This window comes from Rattus norvegicus, chromosome 3 (genome assembly GCF_021556685.1).
Source record: "Rattus norvegicus strain SHRSP/BbbUtx chromosome 3, alternate assembly SHRSP_T2T, whole genome shotgun sequence".
NCBI classification, from domain to species: Eukaryota; Metazoa; Chordata; class Mammalia; order Rodentia; family Muridae; genus Rattus; species Rattus norvegicus.
Genome location: NC_141536.1, coordinates 50,376,624 through 50,396,361, shown reverse-complemented (window position 1 = coordinate 50,396,361; position 19,738 = coordinate 50,376,624). Strand labels below are relative to the sequence as shown.

The 19,738-nt window shown below is 36.5% G+C and overlaps 1 protein-coding gene and 1 long non-coding RNA gene across 3 annotated transcripts in view; one reads left to right on the top strand and one right to left on the bottom strand.

The window, feature by feature from the left end:
* Positions 1-19,738, bottom strand: part of LOC147995489 (uncharacterized) — a 173,340-nt gene that overhangs the window by 41,070 nt on the left and 112,532 nt on the right. The window lies entirely within an intron of this gene.
* Scn9a (sodium voltage-gated channel alpha subunit 9) overlaps positions 1-19,738 on the top strand; it is a 144,879-nt gene that overhangs the window by 64,363 nt on the left and 60,778 nt on the right. The window contains 7 exon segments of the mRNA NM_133289.2: positions 1,318-1,625; positions 3,995-4,113; positions 4,400-4,489; positions 4,992-5,120; positions 6,410-6,501; positions 7,476-7,688; positions 18,602-18,665. Of these exon segments, the coding sequence (NP_579823.1) occupies positions 1,368-1,625; positions 3,995-4,113; positions 4,400-4,489; positions 4,992-5,120; positions 6,410-6,501; positions 7,476-7,688; positions 18,602-18,665 (965 nt within the window). The 5' untranslated portion in view covers positions 1,318-1,367.

Sequence of the window (19,738 nt, the reverse complement as noted above, 5' to 3'; positions counted from 1 at the left end):
TGCCACTTATATTCTGGTGTGTCGTGTCAGGGGTCGGGGAAGAGCTGAATAATTTACCCTTCTACTGCATGTGAAGAAGTCCCTTAATACACAGGTGGTCAAGTTTGCTGTTTGAATACTTTTTAAAGAGCAAATTTGCAATATAGTCTATGCTCATCTTGAATTCAAGATTTTTGCCTTACCCTCTGGAATTCTGGCATCAATAGTGAGGGGCCACCATGCTGAGCACAATGAGAAGCCTTCGGATTGCTAGCATGGATAACAAAATCCAATGTTCGCACTACATTGAAGTCCTGAGCAAAGCAAACTTCATGATTCCACTGAACATTTTCAAACATTTACTGTGCATTTCACTTTTCACCTTAAACTACAGATATGTTGTCTGGGAACAGTCACAAACATCAATAACAGTGCCAGAGTATAAGCTTGTTTTCTTTTTAAACAAGTTTGACCATAGATGACAGAGAAACAGTGTTCGATCATTACACGCGCGCGCGCGCGCACACACACACACACACACACACACAACACACACACACACATGGAAAAATAAAAGTTATTTAAAATTTAAAATATTTCCTCAGGAAACTGTCTTTATTCCACTTTAGAGCTGACTTTAGATTAAAATATTTTAACAAAGTAGCACATATTCCTTGACCAGCAATGGTTACATCATACTTTGTTATGAGTTTATATGCACATTGCCTCTTATACTCCTATATGTTGTTTGTTTACTTGTTTGTTTAGATCTACAAGTCAGAGTAAAAGCCCTTGTGCATAAAAGAAAATACTCTAAGACTGCATTAGTTGCTTTCTTTTTACTGTAACAAATACCCAACAAGAAGCAAGCTTAAGGAAAGGAGGGTATAATTTGACTCACTGTTCAAGGATACAATCCACCATAGCAATAAAGTCATGGCAGTATGACCTTGAGGTCATTGGGTGTACTGTGTCCATGCTCAGGAAGCACATGATGGTTAATGCATGAGTCCAGAGGACTTTCTTCTTTTTATGCTGTCCTGAGTCCCAGGCCATGAAATGGTGCTGCCTACATTCAAGGAAGGTATTCACAATTCAGTTCATTTAATCTAGATCCTCCTTCACTGTCATACTCTTAGGCAAACTCAATGTAGATAATCCCTCCCAGCTGAGTCTAGGGTCATGTGTCCTAGGGGGTGTTGTAGGTCACATTGGTAATCAGTAGCAATCACAGCTACTGAGTGCATCCCCAAAGACTGGATATTTTTATCATTAGTTTTAAAATTATCTTCTCTAGAAGCGATATTGTTACATTTTCCTTTCTTCACTTCCACCCAGGCCTCTTAGGTAAGGAGTCAAAGGGGAAATAAAACATACAGGATGAAAAGATGGCGATGCTGCCTCCTCCAGGACCTCAGAGTTTCGTTCACTTCACAAAACAGTCCCTTGCCCTCATTGAACAGCGTATTTCTGAAGAAAAAGCCAAGGAACACAAAGACGAAAAGAAAGATGATGAGGAAGAAGGCCCCAAGCCCAGCAGTGACTTGGAAGCTGGGAAACAGCTCCCCTTCATCTATGGAGACATTCCCCCTGGAATGGTGTCAGAGCCCCTGGAGGACCTGGACCCATACTATGCTGACAAAAAAGTAAGTTATTGAGACTTCAGTGACAAGAGTTCTTTGATATCATCCCATACCAAAGGTACATGACCATCAATGACCTCATGCCATAAGCATTATAGAAAATACATATTAGGTTGCTGAGAATATGTGCTTTTTCTAGTATTTCGTTAAAATTGATAGTGGTATCGGCACGCTTACTTGAATGGACTAATTATTCAACATATTTTTTTAGGTATTTATGGTGTCACAGCTACTTTGCACTTGTTTAGTATGTGAGGTGTGTGGGTGAAGTTAGATGACTCCTTAGTCGAAGTTATTTCTCTGCTTCCATTATGTGAGGTCTAGGGATCAAACTCGAGTTATTATCAGGTTTGGTAGAAAATGTCTCTACCTGCCCAGAACTCTTGGCAGCTATTCATGGTAATACGTAATCCTTATGTGTGTAGATTTTAAATTTCCTTTAAAGTTTTAAGGCAAATGAATAATGCTGATTTAAATTATTATCCCTTGGTAGCCTGTTTGTTTGCTAATGAGAGATGGAAAGGGCTGGACCCGGATGAGAAGGGAGGTGGGAAGCACGTGGAGGGTGTTGAAAGCAGGGCAACTGTAACCATGATATATTGTGTAAGGGGGAAAATCTCTTTTCAACAAAAGAAAAATATTTTAAAACACAAAAGTTATACTTTTTTATTTTTTTAAATTTCAAATGTAACACAACTTGATCTTGCTAAGACTATGTAAAAATGCACTTAGTTTTGACCCCTTTTCTTTGCCTTTTATGACTCAATTCCTCACTAAGTTGTTGTAGAAAGTCGTTTGTTGAGATACTATCTGTCTAAAAAAATAATTTCCCACATGAGTAAAAACATAGAATTATGAACTTATTCCACACCCCCAACTTGGTGAAAATATTTATTATAATAAGCTCATTTATGCTTACATAAAACATAAAGACAACAGGAGAAAAAGAGCTCACACAAGATAACACAAGTATCTTGCTTTCTGTGTCAGAAGACAATGATGTGATTAAGACTTAGTGTTTCTCAGTTCCTCGCCTTGGATTGTTTTAATATTTTACTTGTTTAATTGTTCAACTAAATAAGATCCAGGGAAATGTCATTCACGGTGCACTCACTGAAAAAAAATCATTTTAAGGACCTTTTAATTTTATTTTTTAATTAACTTTAAAAAATGAATTTGCCCAATGAACTCTAAGGTTTTTTTTCAATAAATGAAGGATTGAGCTATGTACAAGTATATGTTACTCTTTTTAATTTTCAGTGATTGTTGGTGAATACTATTTTTATTTTTATTTTTAGCCATTTCAGCTACACAACTGAAAAACTAGAATTAGAGTGGGTGATTGGAAGAACGTTCTCTGGCTGGGGATGTAGCTGTAGTCAAAGTTGCCTGCACTGCAAGGAGGACATGAGCTTCAACCCAGAGCCCACAATAGAGAGAAAAATGGACCTTATGGATTGGTTTATAATCCTGGACCTGGGAAGCCAGAGGTAGATGGGTTTCTTGAAGTCCACTGACCAGCTAGCCTAGCAGAACCTGAGAGATAAAAGCCTCATAAAAACTAGGTCAGTTACACCTGAGAAATGACGAAGTTGTCTTCTGGCCTTCCATGTACACATACACACTCTTGCACATCAGAACCTATTAGGCAATTGCATGCAAGCACACACACACACACACACACACACACACACACACACACACACACTCACTCCAAGGAAGGAAAAGATACTTTGAACCCTGACATGCCTTAAATTGATGGGAAAATTTTTAATGACACTTCTCAGCATGTTTTAAAACTCTCAAGGTTTTGTGGTTAAAAACTAGAGGGATAGATTGTTTCTACACACTGTTAAAAATCTATATAATAGAAGAAAGAAAGGTTATATTTAAAAACACATGACAAGTGACTATAACCACTGAAGAGAACACATAGGTTTTGGATGCTCCCTCAACCTATCTCACTGTCTCTGGGCTGAATGTGGCTGGAGGAGAGAGAAGAGTGTTTGTCCAACACATTACCACAAACATGTTTACATCATGAAACTTTTTTGGGTCAACTTTATTTTGAGCTTGTTCAGCATGAACTTTGTAGATTGCAATGTGTAGCTTCAATGTCTAAAGAATGGACTTGGCTACAAACTGTATATACTTGTAGGCAGATCAGTTATTTACTTATTGAAAAGAAACAGCCTTGGGGTTCATTGGCCAGTGACTGACAGCTGCTTTCACACATGGTAGTGCTTGCAAAGCTGCGGGGCAGCATTTCCTCAGCCCTGCACTATGCCATAAAGGTATAAAGTGCTCACAGCAATGTGCTGGATTAGAGTGTTGCACACTGAGCTTCATCCTGTCTCTTTTTCCTCCTGCAGACTTTTATAGTATTGAACAAAGGGAAAGCAATCTTCCGTTTCAACGCCACCCCTGCTTTGTACATGCTGTCTCCCTTCAGTCCTCTAAGAAGAATATCTATTAAGATCTTAGTGCACTCATATCCTTTCCAAAGCTTGCCTTAAGCAGTATATCAAGAGGCTGGGTTTGCTCCTGTATTCAGGCCTAGATATGGGCTCTTCTGCACCTTGGAAAAATATTTAGATTCCAATATAAGAGGAATGAGAAGGTAGTCTTATTAGAATTTTAGAGTATGATAATTTCATTCAACACAGTAACCACTCACCCATTTTGATTATTTTCTAAAGATAAGTTGCTTTCATTTCAACCAATGTCATCATCAGCTCTTCTTTTGTGGTGTCCCATGTTCCTTGACTGGAAGCCACCTTATTCAGCATGCTAATCATGTGCACAATTCTGACGAACTGCATATTCATGACCTTGAGCAACCCTCCAGAATGGACCAAAAATGTAGAGTAAGTACTCATTAGTATATATGAGACTGGGATTAAATGCTAATTTTCAAGCATTCTTTTTCCTTCCAGAAGTTTAGAAGTTGAGTCTATAAAACAGTGTTTTGTATCCTCTCCTGGGTGCAATTTTCTTTTTAGTTCTCTCTCTCCTCCATGTTAACTCACTGGCGGTAGGGTTGAAACATCAGATACCACAGTGTTTCTTGAGCTTATCTTTCCCGTTCATAAATATGATATGCATCTCATATTAGTGACTATATTGTTTTTAAACTCTCTATTGGGATTCTCTAGATGGATCCAATACCTATGTCTAGCTGATAAGGACATTTTAAGAGCTCCTGGAAATCCGTTGCACAATGTACTTTATGAGGTAGAATGATCCGTACACCAAAAGCAGCTTCCAAGAGACGCCTTCCTATTATTAATCAGCGATAATAAACTGTAAAGATTTTAATGAGACACTACTCATTTCACAACTAATATCTCAATGTACTCTTTCCTTTAGGTACACTTTTACTGGGATATATACTTTTGAATCACTCATAAAAATCCTTGCAAGAGGCTTTTGCGTGGGAGAATTCACCTTCCTCCGTGACCCTTGGAACTGGCTGGACTTTGTTGTCATTGTTTTTGCGTAAGTGCTCTCAATTGCTTTTTTTTTTTTGACCTGAAAAATTTTGAATGTCTCAGAATAATATTCTGGTGAAATCAGCTTTTGGAGGCTGATTTTTCTTACACACAATGACTGTATTTAAAGGCAAATAGAGCTGTAAAAAGACTACCTCTTCACGGCCATATTCATTCAGAAAGCGTTTTCCACTGAAACAAGTTTAGCATAAGGATTATCGTGCTTCCTGATCAGACTGTGAGTGGACATGTGTCACACATGTTTAACCCAGTGTTAGTTGGATACGCCTTCTTCTTAAGATTTCATTTTAAAACTAAAAGTATGTCAGAAGCTCTCACAATGCTCCCTAATGACTGAAGCCTCTAATTCTAAGCACAGTGTGTGTGTTCATAAGCTAGTAAATATATTAAAATGCAGTTGGACATTCCTAAGATGTCACCATTGCTCCTGCCATGTATTGTACAGTTATTGCATGAGTACCGCAGTTGATTCTCTGTATCATTTTAAATTATTCCTTTCTTTTTGCAAATGTCCTAGTCATAAACCTTCTGAGTCTCAACCCCAAATAATTTGCTTTATCATCTTGAGTTGTAAGAGTATCAAAGACATTCAGACAATTCAGAAGGCTCTGAGCTTTCTAGTCTCTGTTTCCCTCATTCCTCTCCAACTCCATACTCATCAGGTTCTCTTCACTAGAGATATCTTAGCTCCATTCCTGTGTGGATAAGAAAATGACAGTATGCACACTCTTCTCATGACTCCCCATGCTCTACGGTTATTCCCGTACCACGAAGCTCATCTCTTTGAAGTACCGCAACTCAGTGCTTTCTGGGATATTCACAAATTCTATGGGCATCAATACTGTCTAAATTGAGACTATTTTACTCACTCCAAGAAGAAACCCTCCACTGATTAAAAGCTACCTCCACTCCCTCCATACACAGACTCTTAAAACGCTATATTGTTTTGCTCTACAGAAACCTACTAGGGTAGACATTTTATCTGAGTGGAATTCGCTGTGTTTGGCTTCATTTACTTAGCATGCTGCTCTCAGTATTTTATAAAGGACTAAAGCTCAATAGTATTATACTAAGCATTTAATTATTTGATTATTTAAGCCAAAATACATTGAAATACAATATTTGTCTTCTTAATCAAATGATTCAAATCATATGCATTAGGTTAAATTAGGAAACAGACTTGCCAAACTACATATAGAAAATACTTTGACTAACAGCACGGTAAGTATTAAACACTCTGCTTAGATTCTGAATAACTCTGATTTAATCCTACAGGTATTTAACAGAATTTGTAAACCTAGGCAATGTTTCAGCTCTTCGAACTTTCAGAGTCTTGAGAGCTTTGAAAACTATTTCTGTAATCCCAGGTAAGACGTGATTGGTGTGGAGCTTTAGGCCGCTCAACTCCAGCTGTTTGGGAGTTTTCTTTGTCTGTGTGTGTGTTGTCACTGTGTCTGTGTATAAACTCCCCTATTACAGATATGTGACAGAGTTTGTGGACCTGGGCAATGTCTCAGCGTTGAGAACATTCAGAGTTCTCCGAGCATTGAAAACAATATCAGTCATTCCAGGTGAGAGTGGGGTTAAACACAAGGGCTGACTTTGACTTCTTGGAGAAAAGAATTTTCTTCCATAATTCGAACTAAATTGCGTTCCTTCTGTTTTCATTGCAATTTTTATTTAAAAAGTCAGCCATTGGGTTTAATCAGTTGCATGGGTCTTGGAGAAGGAAGGTGACCATTTGGCTCACATCTCCACTTGAAATTTTTCCTCCTGCCAAAGTATTGGTTTTCTACTTTTTTAGGAAGGAAAATTTCAACTAAACTGAACATCGTATGATTAATAAAATAGGAAATATCTGCATGTAGGCATTGCATGACATTGTTTTATTGCTTTCTGTTTTTTTCTTGAACAGTTTACCAAGCTATTTCTTACTTGAAAATTGGTTCAGTACATGTTGTCACTATGTGCTTTGATTAGCTTCTTACATTTTTAGTTCCATTATGTAGAGGTGGTTTGTTTGACTGATGTTTACTGAATTAGTAGTTACAAAACAATTATATTTGTGAGTGTGGATATGGTTTCAGCATCCACCTTACTTAACAATTGAACCTGATAATTTCTTGTAAATACTTTACTAATTTTAACCACTTGCTGTAGTCCATAGAAACAAGTTTACAGATCCACCTTTTGGGACCTAGAGACCTCTCTGGGTTCAGTTATTTGAGGTCATTGACTTGACATAATGCATGCATTCCCAGTTAGGCTTGTGTTTTGACTTGTTTCCCGTGGAGAGCCTTTATGTCATTATGAACGCCTCTTTTTCCCCCTACATTTTAAGGACTAAAGACCATCGTGGGGGCCCTGATCCAGTCAGTGAAGAAGCTCTCTGACGTCATGATCCTCACTGTGTTCTGTCTCAGTGTGTTTGCACTAATTGGACTACAGCTGTTTATGGGCAACTTGAAGCATAAATGTTTCAGGAAGGAACTCGAAGAGAATGAAACATTAGAAAGTATCATGAATACTGCTGAGAGTGAAGAAGAATTGAAAAGTAAGAATGCCTGTATTTACTATCTGCTAGAAATAACACCAAAAGTGCAACTCTTTCCTAACAATTCCTATATGCTTGAATTTTAATTATTCAGAAACTATTCAAATATACAACAGAAACGTGTCAGTGTGGGATTTTTTTTCTATCATGGTACAAGTGATTTTATGTCTTTCTTTTTCCTAGCTCTCTAGTGAGTCAGTCAGGGGAAACCTGGGTTAGTTCTATAACAATAAATTTCTACAAGATAAAGATTCAAGTGGTTTGGGACCAATAATGATTCATGTTAACTATTGCATTAAGGTATATGAGATGATTTTGTTCTATAGTTTTATTTATATAAAAAACTAAGATTGCTTACATAATATGATATATAATATAATTCTATTTTGTATTTACAGCTTCAAACTATAATATCTTATAGCTAAAATAATGGTAACAATGATGATAATATCACTATTAAGATATTTGCCTGTTAATGATATTTATGTAGGTTTCTATAAAACAAAAGAACTTAGTTTTGTCAACACCATACATAATTGTAAATTTGATAGGCTTCATAACTATTCCTGACAGTATTTCCATTTCTGACTGATGCAGTCAGAAAAGACTGATTCAGTGCAATATACCCATTAGTACAAGAATATGATCAGACATAACCTCAGAAGCCTGCTGGATACACAAGTATATGCTAGAGATCTCACATAACGCACACACTGCATGCTCTCTAAATGGTTTCCCCTTAGACTGTCTTTCACGAGATCTATTGATGAACAAGAAAAAAGATGAAGTCGGGGTTGTGTGCATCTTGACACCTGAACAATGTCTGAGTGATATTATCTTAGACAGCAGGAATTTTTATTTTTTTCTAAATGGTTTTAAATACTCAGTGGCAAAGTAAAAGCAAACCAACCTAGCTGAAATATCAAAAGAATAGTAAAGGAACACCAATTGGACTGATGGGAAGGAAACTACTATACATTTCACAGTAAAATACTTAATATGTATTTCGTTACTAATTTGGTTACAAATTAGCATGTTTTCTTCCTGTTATCATTCTAAAATTTTCCATTTTCTGGTTTTTAATCAATATCATCAATTTTCAATTTGTAGAATGGAGTACTAATTGTCGTCTCAAAGGCTTACTGCTGAATGAACTCACACTTACCAGCTCTTTCTGAACTCTTGCTGGTTGGTTCAACTCAGCTGTTCTGACTTAAATTCCTCTTCAAGCTGATTTATTCAGTCTGGCTTCTCTCGGTTTCTTACTGAATTGCTCTGCTTGGCCTTAAACTAACTCTGGTAATCTGTTCTGATCTTCTTGCCCCTTCTCATTCTCTGACTCATTCTGTCTTCACCTGTGAACCTGTCCCTGTATAACTCTCCTGATAAAACTGCCTCTCTTTCATTCTCTCTCTCTCTCTTTCTCTCTCTCTCTCTCTGTCTCTTTCTCTGTCTCTCTCTCTGTCTCTCTCTCTCTGTCTCTCTCTCTCTCTGTCTCTCTCTCTCTCTCAAGTAGTTTTTCTTCTGTGCTATTCTTATGAGAGTTGGGCATATTCTATCTCTGACTCATTCTGTAAATCTTTCTATAATCCATCACTTTGTCCCTCAATTAGATGTCACTTTCAAACATAGCTGCTTCTTTCTATAAATTAACCTTACTTCCATTTTTCTGGATTAAAGGTATATCTGTATTCCAGCCAGATCATACCAGATCCAGGTCCTGTCTGCGTTCCAGTTTGATTACATAGACCTGGAAGGTCTTTGGATATGATTCCTTGCTAAAGAAACCATTTTGCTGAATTAAAATTCTTCTATACTAGAAAATATTATTTCTTAATTTGTGTGCAAAAGAAATGATAAATACAATAAAAAGTAGTCCACATTTACATTTACTTTTTAAAATTCAATTCTTAATCTATACTTAACTTCTTTAATGCTTGTGCTATTGCTATTTCTTTTATTGCGAATCTTATCCTATTATGAGTTCATAATTTAAATGTCTTTCAGACTCTGGTTAGAAGAAAATCTCCAAACAAAGTTTTATTAGAATTTGTTTGGGCAAAATAGTGATTCATGTGTCACTTAGGAAGAATAAGAGGTTTGGAGCTCAGTCTATCAATTAGGCAGGCACTATTTATAGAGAGAACAAGGTTATAGCTTAGACAGTTTATGAGTTACATATAGGCCAGCATTTGCCGTACATGGGCGTGGTCTGATCAGTTGGCAGTGGTGATGAGCTGAAGTCCAGCTGCTGTGATTGGTTGAGGTACAACTGCTTGTTTCTGTACCGCACCTGGTTGCAGTTCTTTTGTTTGTGGAGATAGCTTGTGGCCAAATTTAATTTAATGCTCTTCCTTTAGTCAGCCCCTCAATTTTGAAAGTTTAACTGAAATCATGGGCACTGATGCTTCTTTCTGTCACCATGACAAGATGATTGGACTCAATTTGGGATTCAGAATTCTCAACATTGGGCCACCTTAATATTTCTTTATGCATTCATTGTTTTGTTGTTGTAGTTACTGTAGTTACCGTTTTCATTATCTTAATAAGTAAGATTATTTGGTTTATAATTGATTATTACGTATAACTGATTAAAACCTTTTGAGAGAATATAGTACACAAAGGAATTTATATTTATGTCTATAAAGAAATAGTACCAAGACATTGATTCATACTGCATAACAGAAGTTCCCACAACTGAACTGAGCAAAATCTAGTATATAAAAATGATACAAAAACAAACTATTTTAACTATTTGTTTGCTTTTTAATTTCTTATATTTATCATGTCTTCTGTTTGTTACTTTTATGTAGTTATTTTTATCATTCTGGATATTGAACTCAAGGCCTCACATATGTTAAATAAAAGCATTATCACTGAACTCTATCTCCAGGTCCATTGTATTATCTTAAAACTATCACTGAATTGAATTAAATTAAAACTATCAAAGTTCTATCATTCTAAATACATCTGTTTGAAATGCAGTAGATGTTAGTTACTTTCCAACATGTGGTTCAAAGCAATCTTGTTACTCCAAGACTGTTTGCAGGACAACTATAGCCTATTGTAGCTAGTGCTTGAAACACATTTCAACTCATAAATGTATTTGTATGTCTGCTCAGATAGAGAACAAATGGCCCACTAAAATATCAACCATTTAGAGTGTTATATGCCTCGTAAAATTTAAATGTGTCCACTAACATTCAGTTGCCAATTGGCTGTGAATTAACGTCTACATTGTTAGAATTCATTATCTATATTGACCATTCATTGAAATAAGAAGTGTTCATAGATGTGATTAAATGATAATTGATAATTGTATCAGTAAATTCTCTATAGATAGAAAAGGTATAACACATTGTTGCCTGGAGGATGACATTGGAAGTTACCAACAAGAAAGCATGACATTGATCAAAGTTTCCACTATTTACTCACTGCATGGTTCCAGGCTACCAACAATTAAGGAATTATGGATGTACATCTACTTCAGACTTTCACTTTCATTTTCAGCATTTGATTTCTGACCTAATTTAACTGCAAAGCCATCTACAGGTTTTGACTACTATTATGTTTAAAGAAAGAATCCAAATACATGATTCTGAAAACCTGACCCTGAAGGGAAGACAAGTTTTGCAATTTGAACAATTTTCTCTCAAAATTTTAAATCATTTTTCTCTACTATAGAATAGACAACCCACATACTTCAGGGTTTTTAAAAATGTAAACAGATCTTAGTATCAATTAGGAAGATACTCAAGCCATCAACATTTAACAACGGGGTTACATTATTTTAAATACATGTGTATTTTCTCCAAGTTAGGCACATAGCAATATTTGCCTGACCAGGTATCCATTATCTGGTGTGGATCAAATGGCATAACTTAACAATTTTAGTGGTGCCCATTCGAGCTAACATGAAAATATGACAAGCTCTTATTGGTACTTAATTAATTGTTTTGCTCGATCCTTTTATTTTAGTTTTCTAAAGTATATTCATTTATCACCATTACAGCAGAATAATTTACCTGTCTAATCAATAGAATGACAAATGCTCTGGTATATTGAAAGTTTCTGTGATTTCTAAAACCCACTTTAATAATAATATTAAACCATAGAAGAATAACTAAAAGTAGACATGGATTTATCTGTTATCTGAGAACTACTTGGGTACTTTACAAATGAAACCAATTCTTTGCTTTTCTTTATATAAGGACAGATACCATTCTGAGATGACTAATGGGTCCTTCTAAATGAATGAATAGGTAGATGATAGATGATAGAAAGGTAGATATATGATAGATAGATAGATAGATAGATAGATAGATAGATAGATGATAGATAGACAGACAGACAGACAGACAGACTGATAAGAATACACCAAAACTTCAAGTAAATAAAATTCCTTTTACTTAGTGAACAAGTATAGATTTTTAAAAGTGGGTTAGATTTTTAGAAAAACACATTATAAATAATTTTCTTCTAATCTTAACCAGCATTATCACACATAAATTTTCTCTCACAAGGTCTGTTTTTTATGGAACCCCTATGAAACTAATAGTCCTTTAGCTATTTGTCCTATACCAATATCATTTCTCAGTTCGAAACAATGAGCCAAGTGACTAAAGGCAAGGTTGACTCTCTTATTTCCCTAACAGAATAAAACATCCCCATACAGCAAAGCTTTCTGAGAGAGGGGAGCAAAATTTACTGCAACCATATGGTCAAGTAATGTCTAAAAGACATTAGATAGAACATTACAATTTTAAACTATGTAAGAAGTACATTTTTTTAACAAAGCATAGGGACTAATGTACTACAACTGAACTGAGGATAAGAAAGAAAGAGAGAAAGAAAGAAAGAAAGAAAGGAAGGAAGGAAGGAAGGAAGGAAGGAAGGAAGGAAGGAAGAAAGGAAGGAAGGAAGGAAGGAAGAAAACCTTTGTTCATCATGAGATAAATGAAATCAATAGGTCTGTTGTAGTTACAGAATTTCACTTGCTCAGTTCTGAAAGCCTTACCTGAGTAGTTCTGGAAGCTCGCACACACCTCAGGATGGTGATAAGGAAGAAATGATTCTTCAAGAAAGGTAAAAAAGCAAAGCCTAAAGCAGAACTACTCATTACATAAGAACAGAAACAGAATTACATACACATATATTCCCGTATTATAAATTTCAAATTAGATTAATGTATATTTGCATAAATACTTTAAAAAGCAGTTAGATACCAAAATTTAAAAACATTAAACTCTAAGCAACAACCTCCTTTACTATTCTCTTTCTCCCAAGAAACTTCATAGTTGGCACTCACAAATGCATATCAGAACAGCTGGGTGTAGGGGTCAAGCCTATAATCATACATTTAGGTGACAATAGCAGAATGATTGCCACAAGCTTAAAGTCATCCTGGCTCACTCACCCCACAGACAATAAACCCCAAACAGCCAGGTGTGCCATCATATGACTATCACCCCAGCACTTGAGAGATACAGGCAGGAAATCAGGAGTTTAAGATCAAGTTCAGCAATACAGAGTTCTAGGCCATCTTTGCATGACCCTAATTCAGAAACCTAAACCAATCAGACCCTTAAAAGCCAAACAAAAATAAAAATAAAATCCAAACCTAAAAATTAAGAAATACATTTACTGCATGAGAAAAAAAATATCAAGTTTATGTAAATGGAGAATTTTAAGACTGAAGTGACACAAACATTAAAACAAAACTTCTTTGGAACAATATTTAAAGCTTTGTCTTCACTTTCTAAAATCTTTTGATCACCTTTAGAACTGCATATATTTGATATTTAAGGCCATCCTATCAATGTAAAACAATCATATAAAACATATATCTCTCATTTCTGGCCAGCCATTCAATAGTCACTTCCTCTTGAAGAAATTTGCATTATTTGAAATGACAGGGAACTCATCAAATATGGTCATAAGAAAGCTGATGGGGAGGGACACGAATGCCACTCGAGGGAGTTTTAAAGATGAATAAGAAGTCAGAACAGAGAAGAAGAGTATGAGTAGGCAGTTCAGCGGTCAAGAGTATCTCAATAACAGGGGCGTGGCTCCCATTTTCACTGATTTTGATAGTGAGTCCAATCCTGGATATAGAAATGGGTTGGAGGGTAACATATAAATATTAATGCAAGGTAGATAGAGAGGATGGGTTGATACAGCCGACATAGAGTGGCCAAGCCTTTGAGAAAGTGGGAGAGCAGGACAAAATAAGGAGCAGTCATTTGGAGTCAGTGGAAATGTAATTATGTTCAAACTCGGTAGCTCTTCTTTCCTTTGTGCACATAGAATAAGGGAATGAGGAACTGAGGAGGATACTGCAGAAGGAAAGGTGAATTCACAGCATCATACCATCAACTTACGGATTGGATGACCAAGTTTATTTTACATGTCAATTTGATAAAGAAGTTCATTTATTTGAAATGTAATTTTCCATTAGCTGTGAGAATTTCTCCATCCAAAATTCAATCATTTGGCAGCAAACTTGGAAAATGAGTGCCATTGTAAGTATAGATTTGAAATCTGCTGTGTTACTTTGATTAAAAAGAAAGATGGATGGGAGTTGGACTATTACTGAAGGAAGATGAAAATGAGTGTCCATAGATTTAAGATGAACACAGGAAGGAGTGGACATAAGTGTAGTTGCTAGATCATGAGAACTGATGCAACAAGTGGGTTTGCGTTCCTGAGGAGATGACCAAGAAAGAAACTGACACAGTAGTCCTGAACACAATAGTCTTCTAATGCTTCCTTGATCCTACAGCAAAGCTGCACCAGGAGAATTCTCGAGATTTATCAAATGTGCAAAGTCACTGAATAGAAACAGAATCCATAGATTCCACCTTATGCTCATCCACTATGTAGTTGATATTAATCAGGCATCCTAACTGCTACAAATGAACAAAAACTCCATATAGTTCTGAGCTAAGTTCTCAGTAACTCCTGAGCATTCCAAGCACAAGTTTGCGCTGAGCTAAAGTAGGATGTTCTTAGGTCTAAGAATTTAGACATTCCAAGGAGTCTTTCGGATAACCCATAGCCCTTGGCTTTGCTGCTACCAGGGTTTTCCCTCTCCCCACATACAGCTCTTTCCTGGTGCATCTGTATCTCATGGATCACAGAGCATCCCATGTGACACTTTCCCAGCATGTTCCTCTGCTTAATTTTCTCAAGGTAGATCAGCCTACCTGCCTAGGGAAATGTACACTTATGTCACCAAAGGCCCAAGCCATGTGCAGTGGTTACAGCTGTCTTTCTGAGCAAGAACAATTTGACCCAACTATAGATTACATTTTTCTATCCTGCACCACTGGTCCTGAAATTAACAGAACGTTCATTTTAGATTGATTAATTTATATTAATTTGACATTTGCTATATCCATTTTGTAATTTTCTACTGTTTCCCTGTGTGTACTTTACTGGAAATTTTTATGAATTATTTCCCCACCATCCATAAATTTGAGTCATATTGCATTTATTTTATTACAAAAACAATTGGCTTATAAAATCAAAATATAGGTGTGTCTGGTTTTGTTGTTGTTACTCTTGTTGTTTTTCTATGTTCTTGGAGTTCTACAATCATAAACACTATCTAATTTTTTAAAATGTCAGCTTTTCCAAAATGAACCCTTTGCTCATCAATATTCATTCCTCATTCTAATTCCATTTTCTAATTCCATGAACTTACCCACCCCATCCATATCTTTAACAGGAAGGGAAAATGTCAATATACAAAAGAATGGACAGCCAACCACAAAAACTTATTTTCTTCAAACAAGCGCCACGGGCCACAGTTCTGCCACCTTCTTACAGTTAGTTCAGTGGTCAGAACCTCATTATCGAATTGTTTTCAGAAACACTTTATAACACACAAAGAAATGTCCTTTAATCTCATGAGCGTCCTTGCTCACACTGCGCTGTCATGAACATGAAGGGTTTATGTGCACATGTGGTGTCTTTTCTATTCTAGACAAATATCTCATGTATCCCAGACTGGCACTAAATTCACTATAAATGTGACTTTTCGAACTTCGGATCCCTCTGCCTCTAGCCTCCCCATTACTGACTGTAGTCATAACCCATCATACCCAGTTTGTGCAGCATTGTGTATCACACTTCCGGCTTCATATGTGCTGGTAAGCATTCTACATTGGATATATATTTTAAGTTCTCAGTGTGTAACCAGTGTTTAAATGATTGAGTCATGGTTATGTGAGTTAAGCAGTCACTTTCAGAATCATTTATTTTATACAATGATCGCTTTCTCCTTCCAGCCCATTTCTCCTTTTCTTAGATGTTAAAATTTTATTCTCTTGGGGCCAATTAGCCTACAAATTCAATGGCTATTTGTTTCGGAAAGACTGAGAGGCGCTCTGCAGACTGAGAACTGCTTGCTGCAGCTTTCGTCATGCCTGCTGAAGTAAATGAAAGCCTGCTAGTGTGCGAGTTCAGGGGGTCCTGGGGCCCCTTCCTACAATTTGGCTCACCAGGGACTGCTGAAGCCTCAGGGCTTGTGGCTAGTTTTTAGGTAGGGAAGTATCACGTAGGTTTCTGTGTGAAAAATGGCATCACAAGAGCCAGCTATAACAGTCCGTGTCTCTAATCTCCATATTGAGAAGGCTACGGTAGGAGGATGAGTGTTTGAGACAAGACTGGGTTACATACAGTATATAACCCTAGGGTGCATGACAAAAACCTTATATCAAAGCTCCTAAGTAAATAAATAAACAAATATAAAAAGGGAAGCAAAGCACAAGCCACCAGTATCTTCATGTTGTTGGATCGATCCTCACTGAAGCACGAGTTTTCCTTAAAAGCTATGTATTACATCTCATTAGGGTTTCCAGTTCAAACTAAGACAGATGCTTTCCCACTTTGCTTGCATCCTATGTGTTAAACAAGAACTGGTGTGTTAAGCTAGATGTTTAATGTCCTTTGAAGTTAAATGATACTTTACTAACAGTTGTGCTTGCCTTTGAATGACTAGTAGAGGATGTGTGAAGCTTTGTTAATGTTCCATGTGCCGAAACACACATGAATTGTTCAAGAACTTGACAGGTGTTTCTAACCACAGTCCCAAAATCCAACAGCTAAAGGAATTAGGTGATTTATTTACATCGCAAGGAGTACAGGTAACACCCAAGTATAAGACTATGCAACTTCAAGTCTTAATTCCATCATTACTGCAAAAGTCTCATAATAATCACATTTATATTGAATCGTGCCATATGGGAATTTGTGGCCTTATTTAAAAAGAATGGATATATTCAAGAATGTAAATGTCACAGTGAACCCTAATTTTTCATAAGATTAACTCACACTAATAAAAATGCTAGTATTTGAGAGTGATGACATAAGCTTCTTTAGATACTTATGTAATTTGGAATATTAAGCCATCTTCCAACCATAGCAGGAGGTCTTAATACTGGATGAGAAAGAGAACAGGAAGTACTTTACCATAAAAAAGGACACAAAGAATCAGAGAAAGTATAAGGAAAAATATGAGTTGTTGTCATTTTTAAGTTCTCAACATTTCAAACTTCCCAAGTACTATAGATATTGATTGATGGGTGAACAACAAGATAATTTTGTAAAATAAATTGCTTTCATTTTAGCTGTTGCCTAATTGATTTTTATTTTATTTTTCTTCAGATGTCATACTTTGGAACAGTTTTGAGTTCCTTCCTTCTCTGTCTTCTTGTTCTTTTCTCCTTTCTTTCTTTTCCTTCTCAGCTCTATCTTCTTTCTAGCAAACTTCCTAAAAACCTACAGCCTTGGATATAAATTTTGTATAACTATCAAAAACTAAATGTGCCTCTTCATAACCCCATCTTAGTAGTCAATACTGTCTCACCACACCTCTGTCTTAACACACACTTCACGTATCCCAATCAACGATTGCTACCCACTATATTCTACATCCTTCTTCATATCTAAGTCTTCGTAGACCTGTTACTATAGCCACACTTACGCATTTCAGAACAGCAATGAATGGCTTTCCTATCAATGCCGCATTCCCTTAGAAAAGCCTTTCCTGGACACAGCTCTTCTTAGCGTTCCAATATATTTTCACTGGCAGTTATAACTTTCTATTTCTTTCCAATGGAGGTGAGGAACTCAGTTTAAATGAGAGAAAAAAATCAGTTGTGCTCAAGGTTTCAGAAGTTTTGGTCCACGGGTACCTCCTCTGTTGTTTCTGAGTTTGTGGTAAGGCAGAGAAGCATTATGACAATGAGCAGAGCCAAACTGCTCATCTCATGGTGGCCAAGAGGCAGAAGGAGAAGTCTGGGTGGGGTCGGGGGTGGGCTATGGATGAAGGGACAAAGGACAAAATGAGCCCTTCAAGGGAATATCACCGGTGACTTATGTTCTTACTCCAAGTATGCCTGAGCCTAATAGTTCTCTGTTGTCTCTCAATGTCTCATTAAGATTGGCCTCAGAATGCATTAGTCCTCTCATGAGCTTAGAACCATTTTGATTCAATCAATAATATTCCCAAAGGCTCTAACTAATGGTGGTGACTCTGTGCAATGATGGAAAAGCCTTCAACACTAGAACTGTCTGTCGTGTAAACGATGAAGACTGAAACTGTCACTACACATATTTATTTACTTATGAATTGTTTTCCTATTACACCAACATCCATATATACCAAAGGAACCTCCCCAAAGCTAGTGAATTTATCATTTTTATCTTCATAACCATTCACTGGCCCATAAAAACTTAGATATTTTATGAATAAAGCAAGAGAATGCAAAAATGAACAAATGGTCATTAGCAGGCATCAGGCCTAAGTGTTTGTATGTATGTATGTCTATATTCAATAACTCACTTGCTATATGACTCTTACAGATTACATCTTGTAATGCTAAGTTGTTCAAATTCTTCTTAAACAGAATATTTTTATTACTTGGAGGGATCCAAAGATGCTCTACTCTGCGGCTTCAGCACAGATTCAGGGTATGTAATATTTGCTTTCAGTTTAAGTTTAAGTTTGTTACAAAAGAAAAAAATTATTCTGAAGAGCAAATTATATGAATTTTCACAACTTTCATAGCATTGACTTTGTTCATTTTATCTAACAATGAGAACACAGACTTTAAAATGTTAATAGTTGATGCGTATTCTGGAAAGCAAGACTGACCGTGAGCTAAGGCTTCAATCAAAACAAAATACCAGTCACGGGAATCTTGAGATATAAAAAAAAAAATTTTTCTTCTTGAAAGCTCGTTCAAAGTTAGTTAGCTAGTTTAAGGGTTTTCTTCTTGGAAAGGAGAGTAACAAAATATCGATTTCTTTCCATCTCCAAGTTCTCCATTGCTCGAGACAGTATGGTAACCGAGTGTACTGCTCTGACCACTGGGCACAGGATCCAGTAGATAGGGCAAAGGTATTTTGAGACTCTCTTGTTTATGCAAATGCCATGTTGCTATTCCTCCAAACCCCACCTTCAGTTTCCAGGGGAGCTTTGCTCCTGCTCTCCCTCCCATCAAGACATCTCTTCATCAGGCTCTGAGAACTCTACCAACTTCTGAATCAACAGTGTTGTCCCTCCCCCAAGCCCATGGGACACGATGTTCATCTAAAGAAACTAAAAGCCCATCTGGGCAGTTTTAGGAAGTAAAAAGGTTTAAAGCCACAGATCTTTATGAACATTCACAAATGTTCTATCATTGCTGTTCTTGGGTCTAATTCATTCCAAGAATAACGTTCAGAGAAGCCATTTTGTCAGAGGCCCTCATATCAAACCCTATTGATTTGAGATGAACATAATGTGACTTATGCCATCCACCATGTACTAAATGTTGCTATGGACAGATTTTTCAGTTCAAAATCAATCTTAAGTCTTTGAGGTAAATTATTTTGTGGATTCCACTGGAGGAAAGCATGCCTTTGAGAATTTAAGTAATTTGACAAAATAGTCAATTAGTAAATAGTAGAATGGGATCTTATACCCTCTCTTTCTGATCCCAGATTACGTGCTCTTAGCTTTTACACAGTACTGAGCCTCAGAAATGGTCCTCAGGCTTAAA